The sequence below is a fragment of the Musa acuminata genome, chromosome BXJ1-4 (assembly GCF_036884655.1).
Source record: "Musa acuminata AAA Group cultivar baxijiao chromosome BXJ1-4, Cavendish_Baxijiao_AAA, whole genome shotgun sequence".
Classification (NCBI taxonomy): Eukaryota; Viridiplantae; Streptophyta; class Magnoliopsida; order Zingiberales; family Musaceae; genus Musa; species Musa acuminata.
This window is the reverse complement of record NC_088330.1, coordinates 33,823,650-33,841,476: the sequence shown is the minus strand read 5'-3', so window position 1 is coordinate 33,841,476 and position 17,827 is coordinate 33,823,650. Positions and strand designations below refer to the sequence as shown.

Sequence of the window (17,827 nt, the reverse complement as noted above, 5' to 3'; positions counted from 1 at the left end):
ATTGTTGCTCAACGCCAATGGTAGCTCGTGTGTAGGTAGTTTGTGACATTATTTTATAGCCTTTCTTTCTAATAATATTTTGTTAAAGTAGAATTTGATTATTCGTCGTGTGGAGAGAGTTCAGAGCCAACTCTTGTTTAAGTCGAGATAAATATATTCGATAAAGGATTTTATAAAAAAGAATTATACTATGGGTATACCTAACAAGGCATCTTCGATGCTTGAACCAATAAAAAGTTTAGAGGATTTGATTAATTATGGAATATGAATAGTATAATTCATTATAGAGGAGGAACTTCTTAAGAATATACCTATGGATTTTTTATAATATTATATTTGACTATTAGGTTGAGGTCATGTTTAATACCTAAAATGATTATATGCTTCCTTTGATTTCATGCATAATCATATAGCATCAAATTCAAGAAATATAAAATAATAGTTAGTCATCAATTTCTATTTAATAAAATCATCTGACGTCAAGGTATTGATCATATGATACTAAGATGTTAGTTGTATAATATTAAGATAATGATCACATTGGTGTTAGATGTTAGAGCTAGCCCCAGGATATTTACCAAAGGATAATTTTGGCAACACAACAAAGACAATAAAGCGGAAAGAATAAAGCGACAAGAACAAACAAAACACCAGAACACCAGATATACGTGGTTCGGTCAATTGACTTTGACCTACATCCACGGAAGAAAGAGGAGCAAATTACTATTATAAAAGAGGGACACTTACAAATGCCTTAGGAAATGTTCCTAGGCCATAAAACACCTTCAGCTCCCTAAACAAGAAGACTTCAAACCATAAACCATAAGCAGGTTTTCTTGTGATGCCTGCTGTACTTCTTGTGGTGTCTGTGGTACTTCTCGTGGTGTGTCTAACTTCAAAGCTCAGGCCCTTATTTATAGTTCCAAGACGAGACAACAAGTCTAATTTTCCCGATGTGGGACTATGAGACTTGCCAAACTAACAAATCTCCACCTTGGCATGTCCCAACAAAACTTGCTCCACCTTCTTCACAAAAGCCCCAACGGGCAATCACCAACAATGAACACCAACCAAGTCCAAGCACTGCTTGAACTTGTAAACCGGAAGAGGCTTCGTAAACATATCAGCTGGATTGTCCTTCGTATAAATTTTCTGAACAAGGACCTTTCCCTCAGCAATCAACCACTTAGCGGAATTATCAAAAGAAACTGCATCTGAATAGGTAGTAGGCTCACCAACTTCACTTGTTTCTTCTGCAACAGACAAAGCATATGCAACCAAATTTGCATACCTTTGTGGTGGTCGAATATCTCTCATATGACCCAAACGCATATGCCATAATTTGGTGATGTCAGAATCAGACAATGATGATGACGAGACTGCAACTGAACCTGTGACAATAGTTCCCTGCAGAATATACAAGCTACTAGACCTACAAGCTTTCATAACAATAAGAGCACTTCTAGAAACTTTCATAACTCCACCTTCAGCTGTGTATTTACACCCAAGGGCCTCTAGGGTGCCTAAAGAGATGAGATTCTTTTTCAAATCAGGAACATGTCTAACATTAGTGAGCGTTCTCACAATACCATCATGCATTTTAATTCGGATTGTTCCTCTACCAACAACATCACATGCAGCATTATTGCCCATCAAAACAATTCCACCATTACAAGATTCGTATGTGGAAAACAAATCCCTATTGGGACACATGTGATAAGAACAACTTGAATCTAAAATCCATTCATTTTTAGACTTTGTCATGTCATCAGTAGCAAAGAAAATATTTCCAAAATTCTCATCAGATGCTACACTAGCTTCAGCGGATTCAGTAGTTTTTTCAACAAATTTTTCCTTTTGCTTTAATTTATTTTTCAATTTAAAGCAATCAGATTTAATGTGCCCCATTTTATGACAATATCTGCATTCCAAATTTCTATGTCTGGATTTAGATCTAGATTTAGATCTACTACTGTCAAATTCTCTTTTATCCATTTTATCCCTGACAACCAGACCCTCGGCCTGATTTCCTCTACTTTCCCCAGTGATATCTCTGTCTATTTGCTCCTTAGATTTTAGTGCAGATTTAATTTCTTGATAAGAAACTGTTTCTTTTCCATAAATCAAAGTATCACGGAAATGCTTAAAAGATTGGGGAAGAGAACACAAGAGTAACAAAGCCTTATCCTCATCATCAATTTTTGCATCTATATTCTCCAAATCCATAACCAAAGAATCAAACTTATCAAGATGCGAGAGTATAGAAGTACCTTCAATCATCCGAAACATATACAGTCTCTGCTTCAAGTAGAGACGATTCTCCACTGTCCTCTTCATGTACAAAGCTTTAAGCTTGTCCCACATGCTCTTAGCCGTAGTCTCCGTAGCTACCTCCCGTAAAACCTCGTCAGAGAGGTTTAGAATGATGCTGGATCGGGCCTTCTTATCCATACCCGCAAGATCTTCCTTTGACGTACCATCTGGAATGTTCTCAGCACCCTGAAGTACCAAATCAACTCCGTCTTGAACCAGAATGGCCTCCATCTTGAGTTGCCACATGCCAGGATAATTTTGGCAACACAACAAAGACAATAAAGCGGAAAGAATAAAGCGATAAGAACAAACAAAACACCAGAACACCAGATATACGTGGTTCGGTCAATTGACTTTGACCTACATCCACGGAAGAAAGAGGAGCAAATTACTATTATAAAAGAGGGACACTTACAAATGCCTTAGGAAATATTCCTAGGCCATAAAACACCTTCAGCTCCCTAAACAAGAAGACTTCAAACCATAAGCAAGTTTTCTTATGATGCCTGCTGTACTTCTTGTGGTGTCTGTGGTACTTCTCGTGATGTGTCTAACTTCAAAGCTCAGGCCCTTATTTATAGTTCCAAGACGAGACAACAAATCTAATTTTCCCGATGTGGGACTATGGGACTTGCCAAACTAACATTAGATGTCAGTCACGCGACGTTAAGGTGTTTGATATATGATGTTGAGATATTGACAATCCTCCTTACATTATTATTCTTATATTAAAAAAATATTAAATAAAAAATAATCATAAACTACTATCTATTATCAATAATCTTCCATAATATTTATTTTCTTTAATAGTATATGATTAAATAAAGAAAGTTAAAGAATTATGAGCATCAAATTCTCCCTACCATGTCAGTACCTCATGCTTTCTAAAAAAAGAACTTTCACATATAAAAAATTACTCTTTCAACTTGCGTGTATATGCACATATATTTGAATCCTTTACATATATCAGTAACATTATTATTATTATTATTATTATATATATATATATATATATATATATATATTTTTGAGGTAACTATTTAATGTACTAAAGGTGACATTTTATGTCCTACAAGTGCATCTCAACCGTTTGCTTAAATGTCACCTTTATTCACGAACCAGACATGTGCAGACATCACTTGAGAGCTCCACGAGATGGGCATTATGAAAGAAGCCGCCGGACCTCGTTCCTTGGTATTTTCATAGCAGACTCCACGCCTCTTCCTCGTTCAATCTGTTCTTGTTCTCCATTAACATGTGCTTCTCCTTGAAGCAAGTTTCTTCCCTTCATTGTTTATTTCTTCTGTGACTTTAGTTTCTTGATGGAGGTAGTCGTAATTGACTTAACGGACATTCTCCATTAAAATCAGCACCTGCTGGAGAAGGAAGAGCAGCAGATGCGAGACCTATTCGTTCGTGATCATCGTACCTTCAACGTGATTCCCCGGCTGAACTGCTTGTTCTTGGGGTTTTCCTTTTTCCCTTCTTTTTCTTGTGCTGTACTCTTGTCGGTGGACGTGCTGTGATGGGTGCAATCGACCAAACATCCCCACTGATCTATTGCTACGACGTGCATGCACTTGCTTACAGGAAGAATGAACGCAGCACCTGTTGATGCCGGCTACAAACCACAAAGTCACTGCTACGGCGACCACTGTGTCTCGGTGCTGCTGCTGCTTTTGATCATGTTGTGCCAACCGATCTTTTGTCTCCTTGTGATAAGTGCGCAGAGTTTGTCGACTGAATGATACTTGCAGTGTTTCACGTATGTTAGATCTTTTCCCTCTTTCGCCGCTTGTTTCCTTGCTCTTGTGAACGAAACTTAAAACACTTTTCACATCAAGGAATACATTTCCATTTAACTTTTGTCAATTTGAGAAGATGGTTTCAGCATCTGCAAAGATATGGTGTGGGGATGCACACACAGCCATAGCTTCCAGCACATATATATATACATATACATATATATATATATATATATACATATATATATATACATATATATATATATATATACACATATATATATATATATATATATATATATATATATATATATATATATATATATATAACGTTTCCCGAAAAAGGCCATGGCGTCAGGAATCTAGCAAGCCATGGATGGAGTTGGCTGGGCCACCGATGCCCACCTAACCCTCCTCCACATGGTTGGTCTCTGCTTCGCCACTGCCATTGGCGGAACACTGGAATGAGCGTGATGGCACGTGCTTGTTCTATCAGTGGTTCCGGTGTGGAGAATCAATTTGGTTGGTTGGGTTGCTGCTTTCAGCTGAACAGCGATGAATGATCGTCACAGCTGGTACCTGTTGCAAAGATTCAACCGTTGCTTCAATCTTCTCCATAAAAAAGAATGAAAAAGTTGGAGATTGGAGAGCTGCAAATATTTTATCCACATTTCTCGTCCCTCGAGGAAGGAACCACATTGGTAGGGGAGACTTAGTACGTGCATACGGCCTTCTCCGATCACATGTTAATTGCTTCATTTCATGAGAAGAATCTGCTATCGTTTAGTTAAGAATTATGGTCATTGGACATCGCCTCCTAACTCTGCGTTACATTACGGCCTACGGATCTGCTGGAATTGAAGAGAACAGCAGTGATGTCCCTTCCCTCAATGTTCGGGAAACAGAGCAAGGATTCAGTAGACGATGCTAGGTGATCTACTGAGGAATGATCATCAATCAATGCCTGCCTAAAAATGGGACTAGATTACGACTGTTGCTCATTGGTCATCTTTCTTCCTTTCTAGATTTGCTATCATCTCTTCAGATAGATTGTAGAGGTTAAAAATACTGTAACGTGCAAAAAAAAAAGGAACGAGCTTTCCACTTCAATTCCTACAGCTCTTCACTTTGTGGCATGCAACCTGCCAAGCGAAAACAAATTTGGTCGGTCCTCCAAACAAAAAAGAAAGGGTAGGTGGGAAGCGATTGATGGGTTACTGTGTCCTGTTCAACGTCTGATAATATTGACGTTCGCATCCGGGAAAGGTAGATGGACGGATACAGTGCCCAACGACAGACCACACCATTCCAAGAGAGTGGCAAGCGGCATCAGACACAATGAATGATTGATGGATATTCCTTATTGCTGATTTCTAGAGTCTAATACATGAGTAGCAGTAGAACAACTGCATCACGAAGCAAACTTCCATTCTCATGTAGATCTCAGAATTCGTGATCATTTTCCACTCTCCTAATTCAACTTCAGCAAGAATTACGAGTACAGGCGAGCTAATAGGATGTGGTTATATACAACTAAGAAGGAGAGTGGAAGCAGAAGTTTTACCCAGGCCATAATAATACCATGCAAGCTGAGCTGAGCTGAGCTTGGATTCTCAAGGTAAGGCGAAGCCATGGAGTAGAGGTGTCATCATTGGAGGTCATAGACGTTGGGATTAGCGGCGTAGCATCCCAAGATCCTGACGAAGACGGAGAACTGGGAGATCTCGTCGATGGCCTCCTTCGCCCTGGGATCCTCCTTTGACCCCTCGAAGTCGACGTACAGGACGTGAGGGAACGCCCGCAGCGAGCCCTTCCCCCTGATGTCCAGTATCATCACCGGTGCCTTGTTCTCCGCCGCCGAGGAGTTGATGATCTCCAGCTTTGTGAGATTGATGTTCCTCCTGGAGAAGGCGGAGAGGACCTTGAGGAGCACCACCATCGAGCCGCCTCGGTGGGCGATCACCATGGATGTCTTGGGGTTGGGAGGCGGCAAGGGGGGAGTGGCGGAGGAAGTGGAGGACTTGGGGGAGAGGAGGAGGAAGCGGGTGACGTTCCAGGATTCGTCCTGGAGGCCGTCGGCGAGAACATCGAGGCCGTATAGGAGGGCAGCGCGGGGGGAGGCGATGGCGGCGGTGTCGAGGAGACGGTGGGATCGGAGCATCTCGACAGCGCCGGCGGTGTCCTCGACGGGCTCGCGACGGTGGAGGCCGAGCTGGGCGAGTGCGCGGCCGCAGTGAGCAAGGGCCATGGGGTGGCTGATGACGCGGCGGAGCTCGGCGGGGCGGACGCCGGGCATGGCGAGGAGGCAATAGTGGACGAACAAGTTGACCTCCTGGGAGATGACGAGGTCGTGGCGGAGGAGGAGGTCATAGTTGCGAAGGGCGGTGCCTTCCATGGTGCTCTCCACGGGGAGGATGGCGCGGTCAGCTTGGCCGGCCTGCACGGCCGCGATGGCGTCCGCGAAGGTGCGGCAGGGCACGGTGGCGCAGCCCGGCACCGCCGTCTTGGCCGCGAACTCAGAGTAGGCGCCAGGGGCGCCCTGGAAGGCGACGCGGGGTGCGAGTGCGGGGGCGTAGGAGTGGGCATGACCGTTGATGTGGGGATGGCCGTTGATCCGGGGGACGCCGTCGTTGGTAGGCACGGTGGCCATGGCGACAGTGCGCGGGGGGTTGCGCAGCCGTCGGTTGAGGTAGACGGCGGCGGGGAAATCAAGGTCGCGCCTTTCGGTGGCAGCGGAGGTGGGGGAAAAGGGGTTGTGGAGTTTGAGGGAGGTTGCGAATGCCATGGATGGGAGGAGGATCTAAGAACTGAGATGTGAATAGCGAAGGGTTGAGGAAACTTTGGGTGGGCGATGGGGGTATCCTGTATATAAAGAGTAGGTGGAGGAAAAGAGAGAGGAGGACGTCTTTTGTGTCTTTGCTAGCGGCTTTCAACGGATGTAAGACATCATTGGTGGTGTGGTCTATTTGGGAAGACCCACCGTTCCCGGTGGTAGGTGGACTTTGCAACGGAGTTACTTTGTGCTGGACGGGGGGCGGTATAGTTGAGGGTAGTCTTGGTAGTTTAAGACTACGGGAGACGTTACTGACAAATTTGGCTCAATCCTAACCGTCTATGAGTAGGTGAGCTCGAATCGGGACGAACAAACACACGGTTGTGATCAACTAGATAACAGGTTCGATTGTAAATTGTGTAAGGGTCGATTTATCGGAAAAAACCCTTTCTTCTCAGCTTTTTCGAAAGATATCCCTCTTCATATTTTCCAACGTGTACCTTTCTTTAATTAATTCTAAAGATAACTCTGATTTGACAATCCATCATCTATCTATTTTGTTTTGTTTTTATTACTTTTTCTATAGACCGATCTCCGATCAATCTATCCAATTAGACTGAATTATAATGTTTCTAGTGATACCAAAAAAATTATAATGTCGTAAAAAAAGAACACTGTAATTTAGAATCGATAATTAGGCAAAAAAGAAGGTGCTACTAAGAAAAATTAAAACAAGAGAGTATTTTCAGGAAAAGCCCAAAAAGAAATATTTTTTCGACTTGTACATGATACAAATATTAATTTTTGCTTGAAAAGTACTTTCCTATTTTATATTTCCCAAATGACTTACTATCATTTGGTGAGGGACTATCGTCTCTTGTTTAGTATAATCCTTAAAATGATCCTCAGGCTCTCATGCATAAAATTTATGGTATCAATTACAATGTTTTGAATAGACTTATCTTAGTTATAGTACCTCCACCAAAACACTGTAATTGAGATAAATGGACTCCATAAAAATTATATTATGGATAAAAATAAGATTTTTAAATAGTTATCTGGTTTATTATGATGACTTCTACATCTTCCCTAAAATTTATTCAAAAATAACAACTAAAAAATTAGACTGTTTCATCCTACCAACTATTCCATAGGGTGTGTATTGGTCTAGTTTTCTTGTCATAAGGACAACATTTCAAGGATTACAACAAATGAAGGATGTCCTTTGGAAAATATAAAAAAAATAGGTACTTCATGGAAAAGGTCCAAAATTAAGTTTTTCTAAGATTCACCCATAAATATTTTGTAGTATTTCGCAATATTAGAGTTAATAAATCATATGTATTGTTTTGAACTAATGGACTAATTGAAGCCAAAGTAAGAAATCACGGATATATAGATGGAGTATATCTACAAATTTTTTGATACTTTTGAATTTGAAACAATAATAATCAGCTTGAATCCATATATTCATCCTAATTATAATTTTTGTTTTTGTTTGATGTAGATTGATTCGGTTACTGTTACATGAAAGGTGTGCATTATGATGTTATTATTATGGTAGTCGGTTTCTACTATCATCATTGTTGTTATGTATAGGATACGTTAGATCCTATACGAGCGGAGTGATTAAAGACAAAACAAAATTATGCATATAATATAGATATAAGACAAAAAATTATACCTTCAAGGGATAAATACGAATTGATTCGTTTCCTTTCTAATTCATCAATAAAGATTATTTTTTTTTCAAAAAAGATTGTAAAGATGTGCAAACTAACGAGAGAGGTTGAGAAAAAAAATAAACTAAATAAAAATATATATTTTTTTTCTAAGAATTTATAAATTAAATTTATTTTTTAAATTATTTGATGATATGATCTTTTAAGTGGTTTGTGGTTTAAAGAATGGACAAAGTTCAGGAAGAGATTCCAAATATGAAATTGGCATGTGATAGGAACGATGTTGTCTTATGTCAGCTCATATGTCACAAAGGTCAATACCTAAGTAGAGCCTCAAAATGGAAAATGGTGTTGTAGTATGTCCCAATATGCCTCGCATAAATGATTGACAATAATTGTTCTATCTTATCATAATCAAAGGCCAAAATAATCAAATTATTGACCTAATCTTATCCTAAGCTAGTCTATAAAAATGCCCAGGTTCAAATATAACAACGAATCCATTAATTCATGCTGGGGGGTGGGGGGAGGGCTTTTTACAGACTAACTTAGTCATATAGCTTACTCTATTGTCTTCTTCTTTTCGTTAACTTAAGCATCAAAAGAATCATGTCGGGCAACTCTCCAACTTGTCATGCAAGATTATCGGTCGCTCGAAGATACCCGAACGATCCAACCCTTAGGAGGGAACCTTACAACGAAGAATATCCTAATATGTTTATCTGATCATCTCGAAGTAGATCCTCATCGATAGAACGACTCATAACCAAGCAGCCTATATGGTCTCACATCACCAAATCTTCCATAAGATTCTTGCACCTTCGACGATGGACCAACCGGACTGATTTATCAATCGACGATACTCATAACACCATCAACATCAAATATAAACATCGACAAATCTTGATTAACTTATGCGAATTATAATATCTTTTAGAGAAAAAAATAATCTTGAATTTAGAATGACATTTAAGATTCAAATGAAATGACTTTGAATAACTAAATAAAAAAATCACATTGTTTTCTCATAAGAATAGAAACCAAGTATCGTTTATCATTAATTCAAGTACAGTATATTTAAAATCAATGAGAAAAAGAACCACAATAATCAACTTTGATACATTTTCCCCGAGAATTTTATTTGGTCTTAATTTATGAAAGTTGAACAACTTCATTTTAATCTTTCAAGTCAAAGTAACTCAAACTAACTGATGTGGAAGTATCTTGAAATGATTGCTCTAGTAATCATGACCCTATCGAGAGGTCTCACATCTAACAAGTCTCTTTCCACTCGTATGCGCTAAATCTTTATTCTAAATGTATACATAGTTTACTCGCCAAAAAAAAAAATCCACTTAGTAATTTCTCATATGAAATTTAGAGGAAAAACAAATCCTTTCATCTCAATCGATTATCTATTTGTTACATCAAATATTTGATGTATACGACACTTGATGTAGATTTAAATATTCGATATGACTTTAAAAGGTATGATAAATAGAAATTTCATTCTTCTCGTGTGTGGGTGTGATCACCTGCCATCTTCAATCAATGAATAGTCAAAGTTGAACGAAATTGGGATGTGGAATCTTAAATCAACGAATAGTCAAAGTTGGCGACATAAGAATCTGAGAGGAATCAACACCCCAACACTTGGGACGTGGGTATTGGAAGATTCCTTTTAGCATCTTCTGCAACCAACCACCTGTCATGTGAATCGATCCGGCTATAGTACTTTTAGTAATATTAAATTAAAAATATAATATTTTAATAAAATCAAAAATATTATAATATAGTAAATATGTTATAGTGTTTTCTTGGTATTATTAAAAATATTATTCAATGAATTGGTCGATAAAAGAAAAAGAAAATAGATAAGATTTTAAAAATGAGATACTTCCCGAAAAGAATCTCGAAATAAAAGTTTTTTTTTTAATTCGCCCAACTTTCTATATCATGAATCGGATTTTCTATATAATTATGTCACATTGAGAAAATGGAACATAAAAAAAGTATTAAAAGCTGTGGAATTCACCGCTGTCACCTTCGAATAAACAACCGTGTTCACTAAATTATTTGATTAGATTCCAAGAAACATCAACGTGGCATCTAAATTGGGACTTATGTAATTATTGCCTCCGTCTTTCCGAATCACAACGACCCAACAATTATTGCTTGCAATTTTAATCCCCTGCGACAACGATCGGCATGTCCTCTAAATAGTGCCTAAGAAAAGGACATGCACAACTTGTTCGATTACAAGACAAAGACCGGTTTGGCTCTAATTTGTTTTGGTAGGCCATAGAAGTGATTGTGTTTAATGGGCGTAGGGTCCGGCACGATTGACATCTATTGATATTGTCCTTACAAATCTAACGTGGATCAATTTGTTTATCATATATCTAGATATCAATTTAATTATATATATATATATATATATATATAATCGGACTCATTTAATCTTTAATAAATAAAATAAAATGAGACCATCTTCTTAGTTAATCTTTTCATTTCATGACACATACATATTTCTAATAATTTAATTCGATGTTTAAGCTCTGATTCGATCTGATTTAACATAAATTATATATTAATTTACTTCACGACTAGTGGTATTATTTTCGAATGTCGGTATGTGAAATAATATCAATTAAAGTAACATTAATTAGGAAAGAAATTCTTGAAGAAGAAGCTAAATCTAAATCTATATTCGAACTTCATTTGAGTATTTACTGTTTTATTCAAATCTAATTAGAACCATATTAAACTGATGGAATCGATGTTGATATCGAGAACGAGTTGATGTCATTGTCATTCAATAATGAGTTGGAGGTTAGAATTTTAGAATACTCGAACTTGAATTGAGATTAGTTAATTATTTAATTTATTGAAGAAAGAGCAAACTCCGATACTTATTTTTCTATTTAAATCTATGTCGGAGCATATTATATTCTAACTAAGATTAAATAGTTCGGATACATATAGGTATCTAAAAGAAAACACATGCTGTCATCGGGTGTAGTTGTTTGCCATTTAATAATATTATCATCTTTCGCAAAAAGAAATCAATCCAAATATTTTATATTACTCGTAAACTCAAGTGCCACACAAAAGGAGATTATTTATTCTAATACGATCCATACATTTCATTTATTATTTTTTCTTTTGGATATAAATTTATAAAGTTTCAAAATAAATAAGCACATCTCTCTCGTGATAAAGGATTTACTAGATATAAAATAAGATATTGATAAGGAGTCTAATATCGATCAAAATCCTTATATCATCGATGTGACTATGTTGGCGAGAACCCTAAGTGGACCTTCTCACAATCGGATAGCATTTGATAATCTTGAATAATAAACCTCATCGGACCACTTTAGCACTAACTTCAAGCACTAACTTCAAGGCTTACCATAGTCTCTAAGTTGGATTAGGTTTAGCTCCGACCCCACTAATTATATAGACTGTAGATAATCATAATCGACGAATAAAGCAAATAGATGCTACATTTGTTTGTAATCTTTAAAACATGATCGAATTAATCATCGAGTGAGGTTTTGCTCTTTAAAGCAGAGCCATTTGCATTTTTGTTTTTTATAAGCTTGCATGTTGACAGATATATTATATTATATGTACTAATATAACATCCCTGATTAGATTAAGATTGGCTTATAAGGGTCTGATGAGTGTACTATTATCAACTTCAGCTTAAGCATTTTGGTCAGTGGTTTAGACCAAACGAAGTTGATAGGCCAGTTAGCCCATCAGGCCCGAGTCATAATATTTGGTATCAGAGCCGACCTAGCATTTGGACATAGTGAGATGAGGCTCGAGTAGGAAAGGGCTACCCGTAGACGGAGTCAGAGGACTCGTCACGGCGTGAAGCCACCACTAAGCTGCGCCTCACATGCACTATGCTAGGGCCTGATCTGGGTTATGTTGGGGCTTGACGAGGACGTCAAGCCTTTGAGTGGGGGTGATTATAACATCCCTGATTAAGATTGGCTTATAAGGGTCTGATGAGTGTACTATTATCAACTTCAGCTTAAGCATTTTGATCAGTGGTTTAGACCAAACGAAGTTGATAGGCCAGTTAGCCCATCAGGCCCGAGTCATAATAACTAAACTCTGCAAGAATATGCATATGATTTTTAGCAAAATTTCTTAATTACGCACCAGATGGTTTTATAATTAATTAAGAGTTTTATTCCCAATTTCTGAGACGGCTCCAATCTGTTCCTCTTCTGATAAGAAGAACACATTACATTGCATCCACTCTTCCCAAGGAAACAATTGACATGACTTAGTGGTCTTCTTATATTAATATACATTGTTTGTCACAGCAAAAATTTCTGAGACGGTACCAATCCGTTGCTGATCTGATAAGAACAGCACAAGCATCCACTCTTACACAAGTAAATAATTAACATGACTTAGTGGTCTTCTTATATTAATATAGATAGTTGGAGGCACTTAAAAATGTCCGCTGTGTGGTTCCATCCAAAGTGGGCTCGTGCCACATCTCACGCAGATATCTTATATAATTTGTGCTGCCTAATTGGCCGACACGATTAAAAAAACACAAGAAATGGATATCTCCCAACTTTATGATTTAATTATAAATTTGTCGTGTTTCAAATTTCTTCCCCACCACCATTCGCTTCGCACTTCAATCGGTGACACAGCTCCGCCTTCTAGATGGTGTACTAAATAGATTGGGTGCACAATTTGAGAGAAAAAAGTTATTCGATCTGTAAGGTTATGCAAGATACTTTTGAGCTAAAAATATTAATATGTGAAGGTACCACTTGGATAAAGAACGAGGTCAAAGATATTTTTCGACCCATTCTCTTCGATACTGAGTGACTCCAATTCCAATAGTACAATCGCGCAGTCAACAAAAGTTAACTCTTTAGAAAGATAAATTTATCCACTTTTATCCTAGTATTTATATCTAACCGGATAAATAATGATTAGTCAATAATATATTTTCTATTACACATAATAATATTTATACTAATTAATAATATAACAAATAAGAATGATGATAATTATGATAATAATAATAAGAGAATGGATGATTAGTTAAACATAGTTACAATTATTATTTGTGTGGCATAATGAGTGTATGTAAGGAGATTTATAGGATTAAAAAGTTATTATAATAAATATTAATTGTCCAATGTGTTAGTGTTAATAATCAATTTAAATCTAATATTCGAGTTTATCATAAGTTTCAAGAATCAAAGATAACATGGTTCAACATATTATCCTCCAAGATTATTGAGTGTTCTTGACAAAAATCTTTTCGGTACTTTTAGTAAAATAACTTGATAGATTTTCTTAAGTAAAGATGTTCTAGCTTTGTAAAAAACTAAGGATATTTTTACTGGAGAGCTCCTATGATCGTTTGAATTAATTAAAAAATACTTCACGAGATATTTTATAAATTTATCGATCATTATTTATCTTATTATTGAGCAGTCGAACATTATAGTTGCCACACCTTCATACAATAGTTTGTAGATTCGTCGATCATTGCTCTATCATATTATCAAACAGTCAAACATTACAATTACAACATATGATATTGTTGTGATTAAATCGATGTGAATGTGACATGTCAGGCTAATTGAATATCGGTATCGAATTAGCATTTATGTGAACGTAAATCTCGATTGATGTTATAAATTTGATCTAATTTATTTACGTGACAACTCCCCTATTATGAATAAAAAGAACATAGAGTTTTGCATCTCAAAGTCTCACCTATCGTCATTGAGCATAGTCCTTGTCAATTGTGAATTAGAAGATGTGGGGCTCCCCTAATGTGGGTCTGGCCTAAGTTTAGATTTAGCACACAACACAAGTCATCCCATTTAATGTGATATAGTTTCAAATTGGGACATACATGATTCAGTCCAACACGTGTTTGACTCAAGAAATTGGATAAATTTAGGTTAGTATATAACGTGGTCTAATTTGGAATAACAACACAAGAATGATCTTGATTTAAATCTCTTTTTGCATCGAATCTAATTTAAGTTTGATCATATAGATCCACTTAAATTAGTCAACCATCACTCATCATATAAATACCACGTAGGACCCATGAGAGAAAAGGTCCGACGACTCGACACCCGCTTGCCCATGTAAATAGTAGTCTAAGAGGTAGCTCGAACCCGCTTGCCAGGAGATTACCAAGAGCATAAAAACTTGAAACCACAAAACTGTATCATGGGGTGAGACATTCTCACCTAAGAGAACTTAGATATCCTCATAAATGCATATCTTGGGCTACCGAATGAAGAAGCTATCATGAACTCCTCTTTAGCAGTAGTCCACATTGTGGATGGCAATGGCGATGCTCCTCATTCTCGCAGTGAACTCTCTTCTCGTGATGACACTCCACCATACAGCATGGTGGCAATAGTAACGAGTAAGGAAGGGAGTGGTCCTCTTGCATTCCTCTCACACAAGGGAGGTATTGGTTGAGAGAGATGGAGAGGAGATGGAGGCATGCTTCTCCAAAAGGGAGCCTATAATCCTTGGAGAACCACTCTTATTTATAGAAAGTCCCTCTTACTGACTGTAATAGACCCTATATATTAGTTTAATGGGTATTGGATCCCCAAATAATAACCACTCAAAGCTTCATATTTCATTGGGTCTCACCCATTGGATCCATTAAAAGACTAAGAAGACTTATTGGATATCTCATATCTAATCCTTTATTTGTCGTGTTGTCAATCTTATATTTATGATCCTCTAAGCCTAATATTGAGTTTGCCGTGAGTTGTACCGATCAAAACCCTTTCTGATTCCGTGAATTATTATCGTCATAATAATTCACTCAACTCATCAACTATAGACAAATTACGCCACTGCACCATATTCCTTAAATGGTATAAGAGGTTCTAATGCATTAGACCTATTTGTCCTCAATTATCGTGCATCTATAGTTCCTTATCTATCTAATATCTAAAAGACCGTATATAGGGCATGGTGCTGTAAGGTCCATACAGAATCTATCCAAATCTCACTCTTATCATATTTTCTCAAAGAACTCATCCTCTCTCAATCTAATTGGCCCTGGACAAGGGTGCAATGGTGTGCTAAATTCCATAGTTTGAGAGCAGGGGGGCACTCCATTGGTCGGCAATTTCATGGGCCTTACGCGATCCTGAGATGTTAACACCACGTTGGGCGGAGGGATCTCGACGAGCACCATGCTAGTGGCGATTGAGGTATTGATCGCAATTGAGACAATGGTGTTGCTTGTTAGCTAACGAAGGCAAGAGTAGGATGATAGCCTATATATAGGGAAATATAAGGGCGATATCACATGCGTAGTGGAAGAACAAAAAATAATAATCTTAAATTTTCTAAAAAAAGGTATTCATCGTTATACGAAGATTGGTGCGCAAAAATCTATGAAACTAAAAACCACGTGTGAAATAGTTGTGTTACCTAGGGAGATTGTATATCCTTGAATTATTGTAGATCTATGTGCGAGGATGAAGGAGGTCAAGCGTTCTCCTCTCTAGCGGAGATCCACATGGTAGAGACTGCGAAAATACTCCTCGAATCATTGTCTAAATCTCCACATTTACTATTTGAGGAGGGGAAAGGAAGACGAGAATAAGATGTGGCAACCAAGAAGCCTAGCTATGACCCTTTAGTTCTCTTTTATTTATAAAAATCCCTTGTCAATCTTAACTCTAATGGATCCTGCCCTAGGGTATTGGATCCTCATTCAACTACCCAAACCTCTTAAATTAACGAATCTCTATCCAATAATCTCTCATGGGCTCTTATTGGATTTCATACATAGGATCAAATTATGCATTGGGTTATTAGATATCCAATAAGATAGAAGCTCCAGCAGATATCTCATATATGAACCTTTACTTGTCATAACACCTACAATATGTATGTGACCCCACTAGGCCCAATATTGAGCTAGTCGTAAGTCATACCTGTCAGAACTCATTTTGGCTCAGTGAATTATTATCACTCGACTCATCAACTATGGATGTACTAAGCCACTATGCCGCAATCCCCAAACGATACAGGGGAATCCAGTCCTTAGAACACATTTGTCTTCAATTACCATATACATATAGTCTCTCATTCATCTAATATCCTATAGACTATATACCGGGCATGGTGCTACCAAGCTCATACGGTTTCTCCTCGAGTCTCGCTCTAATCGGATTCTCCCGAAGAACTTTTTCTCTCTCAATCTTAATGACATTGACCGAGGATTTGTCTAAACAAGAATACGTAGGATATTTCTCTTATCATACTAAGAGCGAATGATTCTCTATCAACATTTAATAGCCCTTGTAAGGTTGGTTGTCACCCCTAATGATCGGTTGTACTAGATCTGTAACTTCCAAACATATTAGTTTGATATTAAAGAGTAGAGTACTCATATAAGACATCATTGGTGTCTTAAGTCTAAGGACCAAATATACCATCGGGATGACGAAATTGTTATCTAACAATGAGGTATCATCAACCATCCAATATTCCGTGAGCGGATCAATCAATAAACTCATTCTCCAATGAGCATATACATTACAACTCTAGTGTCCCCACACAAACAGTTAAGGATTTGTCTCAACAAAAATACATAGGATATTTCTTTCATGATATTGAGAGTGGATGATCCTCTATCGACACTCAATAGTTATCGTAAGATTGGCTGCCACTCTTGATGATCGATTGTATAAGATCTGGAACTTCCAAACCTATAAGTCTAGTATCAAAAAGTGGAGTACTCATACAGGACATCCTTGGTGTCTCAAGTCTAAGGACCAGGTATACCACCGGGATGACGAAATCGCTATCTGACAATGAGGTATCATCAATCATTCAACATTCCGTAAGCAAATCAATTAGTGAACTCATTCTTTAATGAGCAGCTAATGTCCCCACACGAGCAGCTATGAGACCAGCCACCTCCATTATATGGACGAGTATACAACATACCAATTTGTCTGATTATCTCAATGTCCCTCTCTAGTAACCTATGAGCAGGATTATTTAGGGTATGTGTTTAAAGGTAAAACGATCTCATTATCATGATCACATCACGATCTAATTCTCATTGTACAGATCCATAGATATCACAATATACTTATGTATCAAGCAACATAAAGTGAGAAAATATCATAATAATAATAAGCAAAAAGACTATGTGTCATGTTACACATGTCATCACTCACATGATTAGCTTGTAGGGCATCGATGACTAGTACTACATTATGCTCATTAGTATTTGTAACTACTGGGTGAGATTCAAG

General features: G+C 37.6%; 1 protein-coding gene across 1 annotated transcript; it reads right to left on the bottom strand.

The window, feature by feature from the left end:
- Window positions 1–5,390: 5,390 nt before the first annotated feature.
- Window positions 5,391–6,939, bottom strand: LOC135655850 (arogenate dehydratase/prephenate dehydratase 6, chloroplastic-like). Its single transcript, XM_065175785.1, has one exon. The coding sequence runs from the start codon at window positions 6,841–6,843 to the stop codon at window positions 5,707–5,709; it is 1,137 nt and encodes a 378-aa protein (XP_065031857.1). The 5' UTR covers window positions 6,844–6,939; the 3' UTR covers window positions 5,391–5,706.
- Between the last annotated feature and the right edge of the window lie 10,888 nt (window positions 6,940–17,827).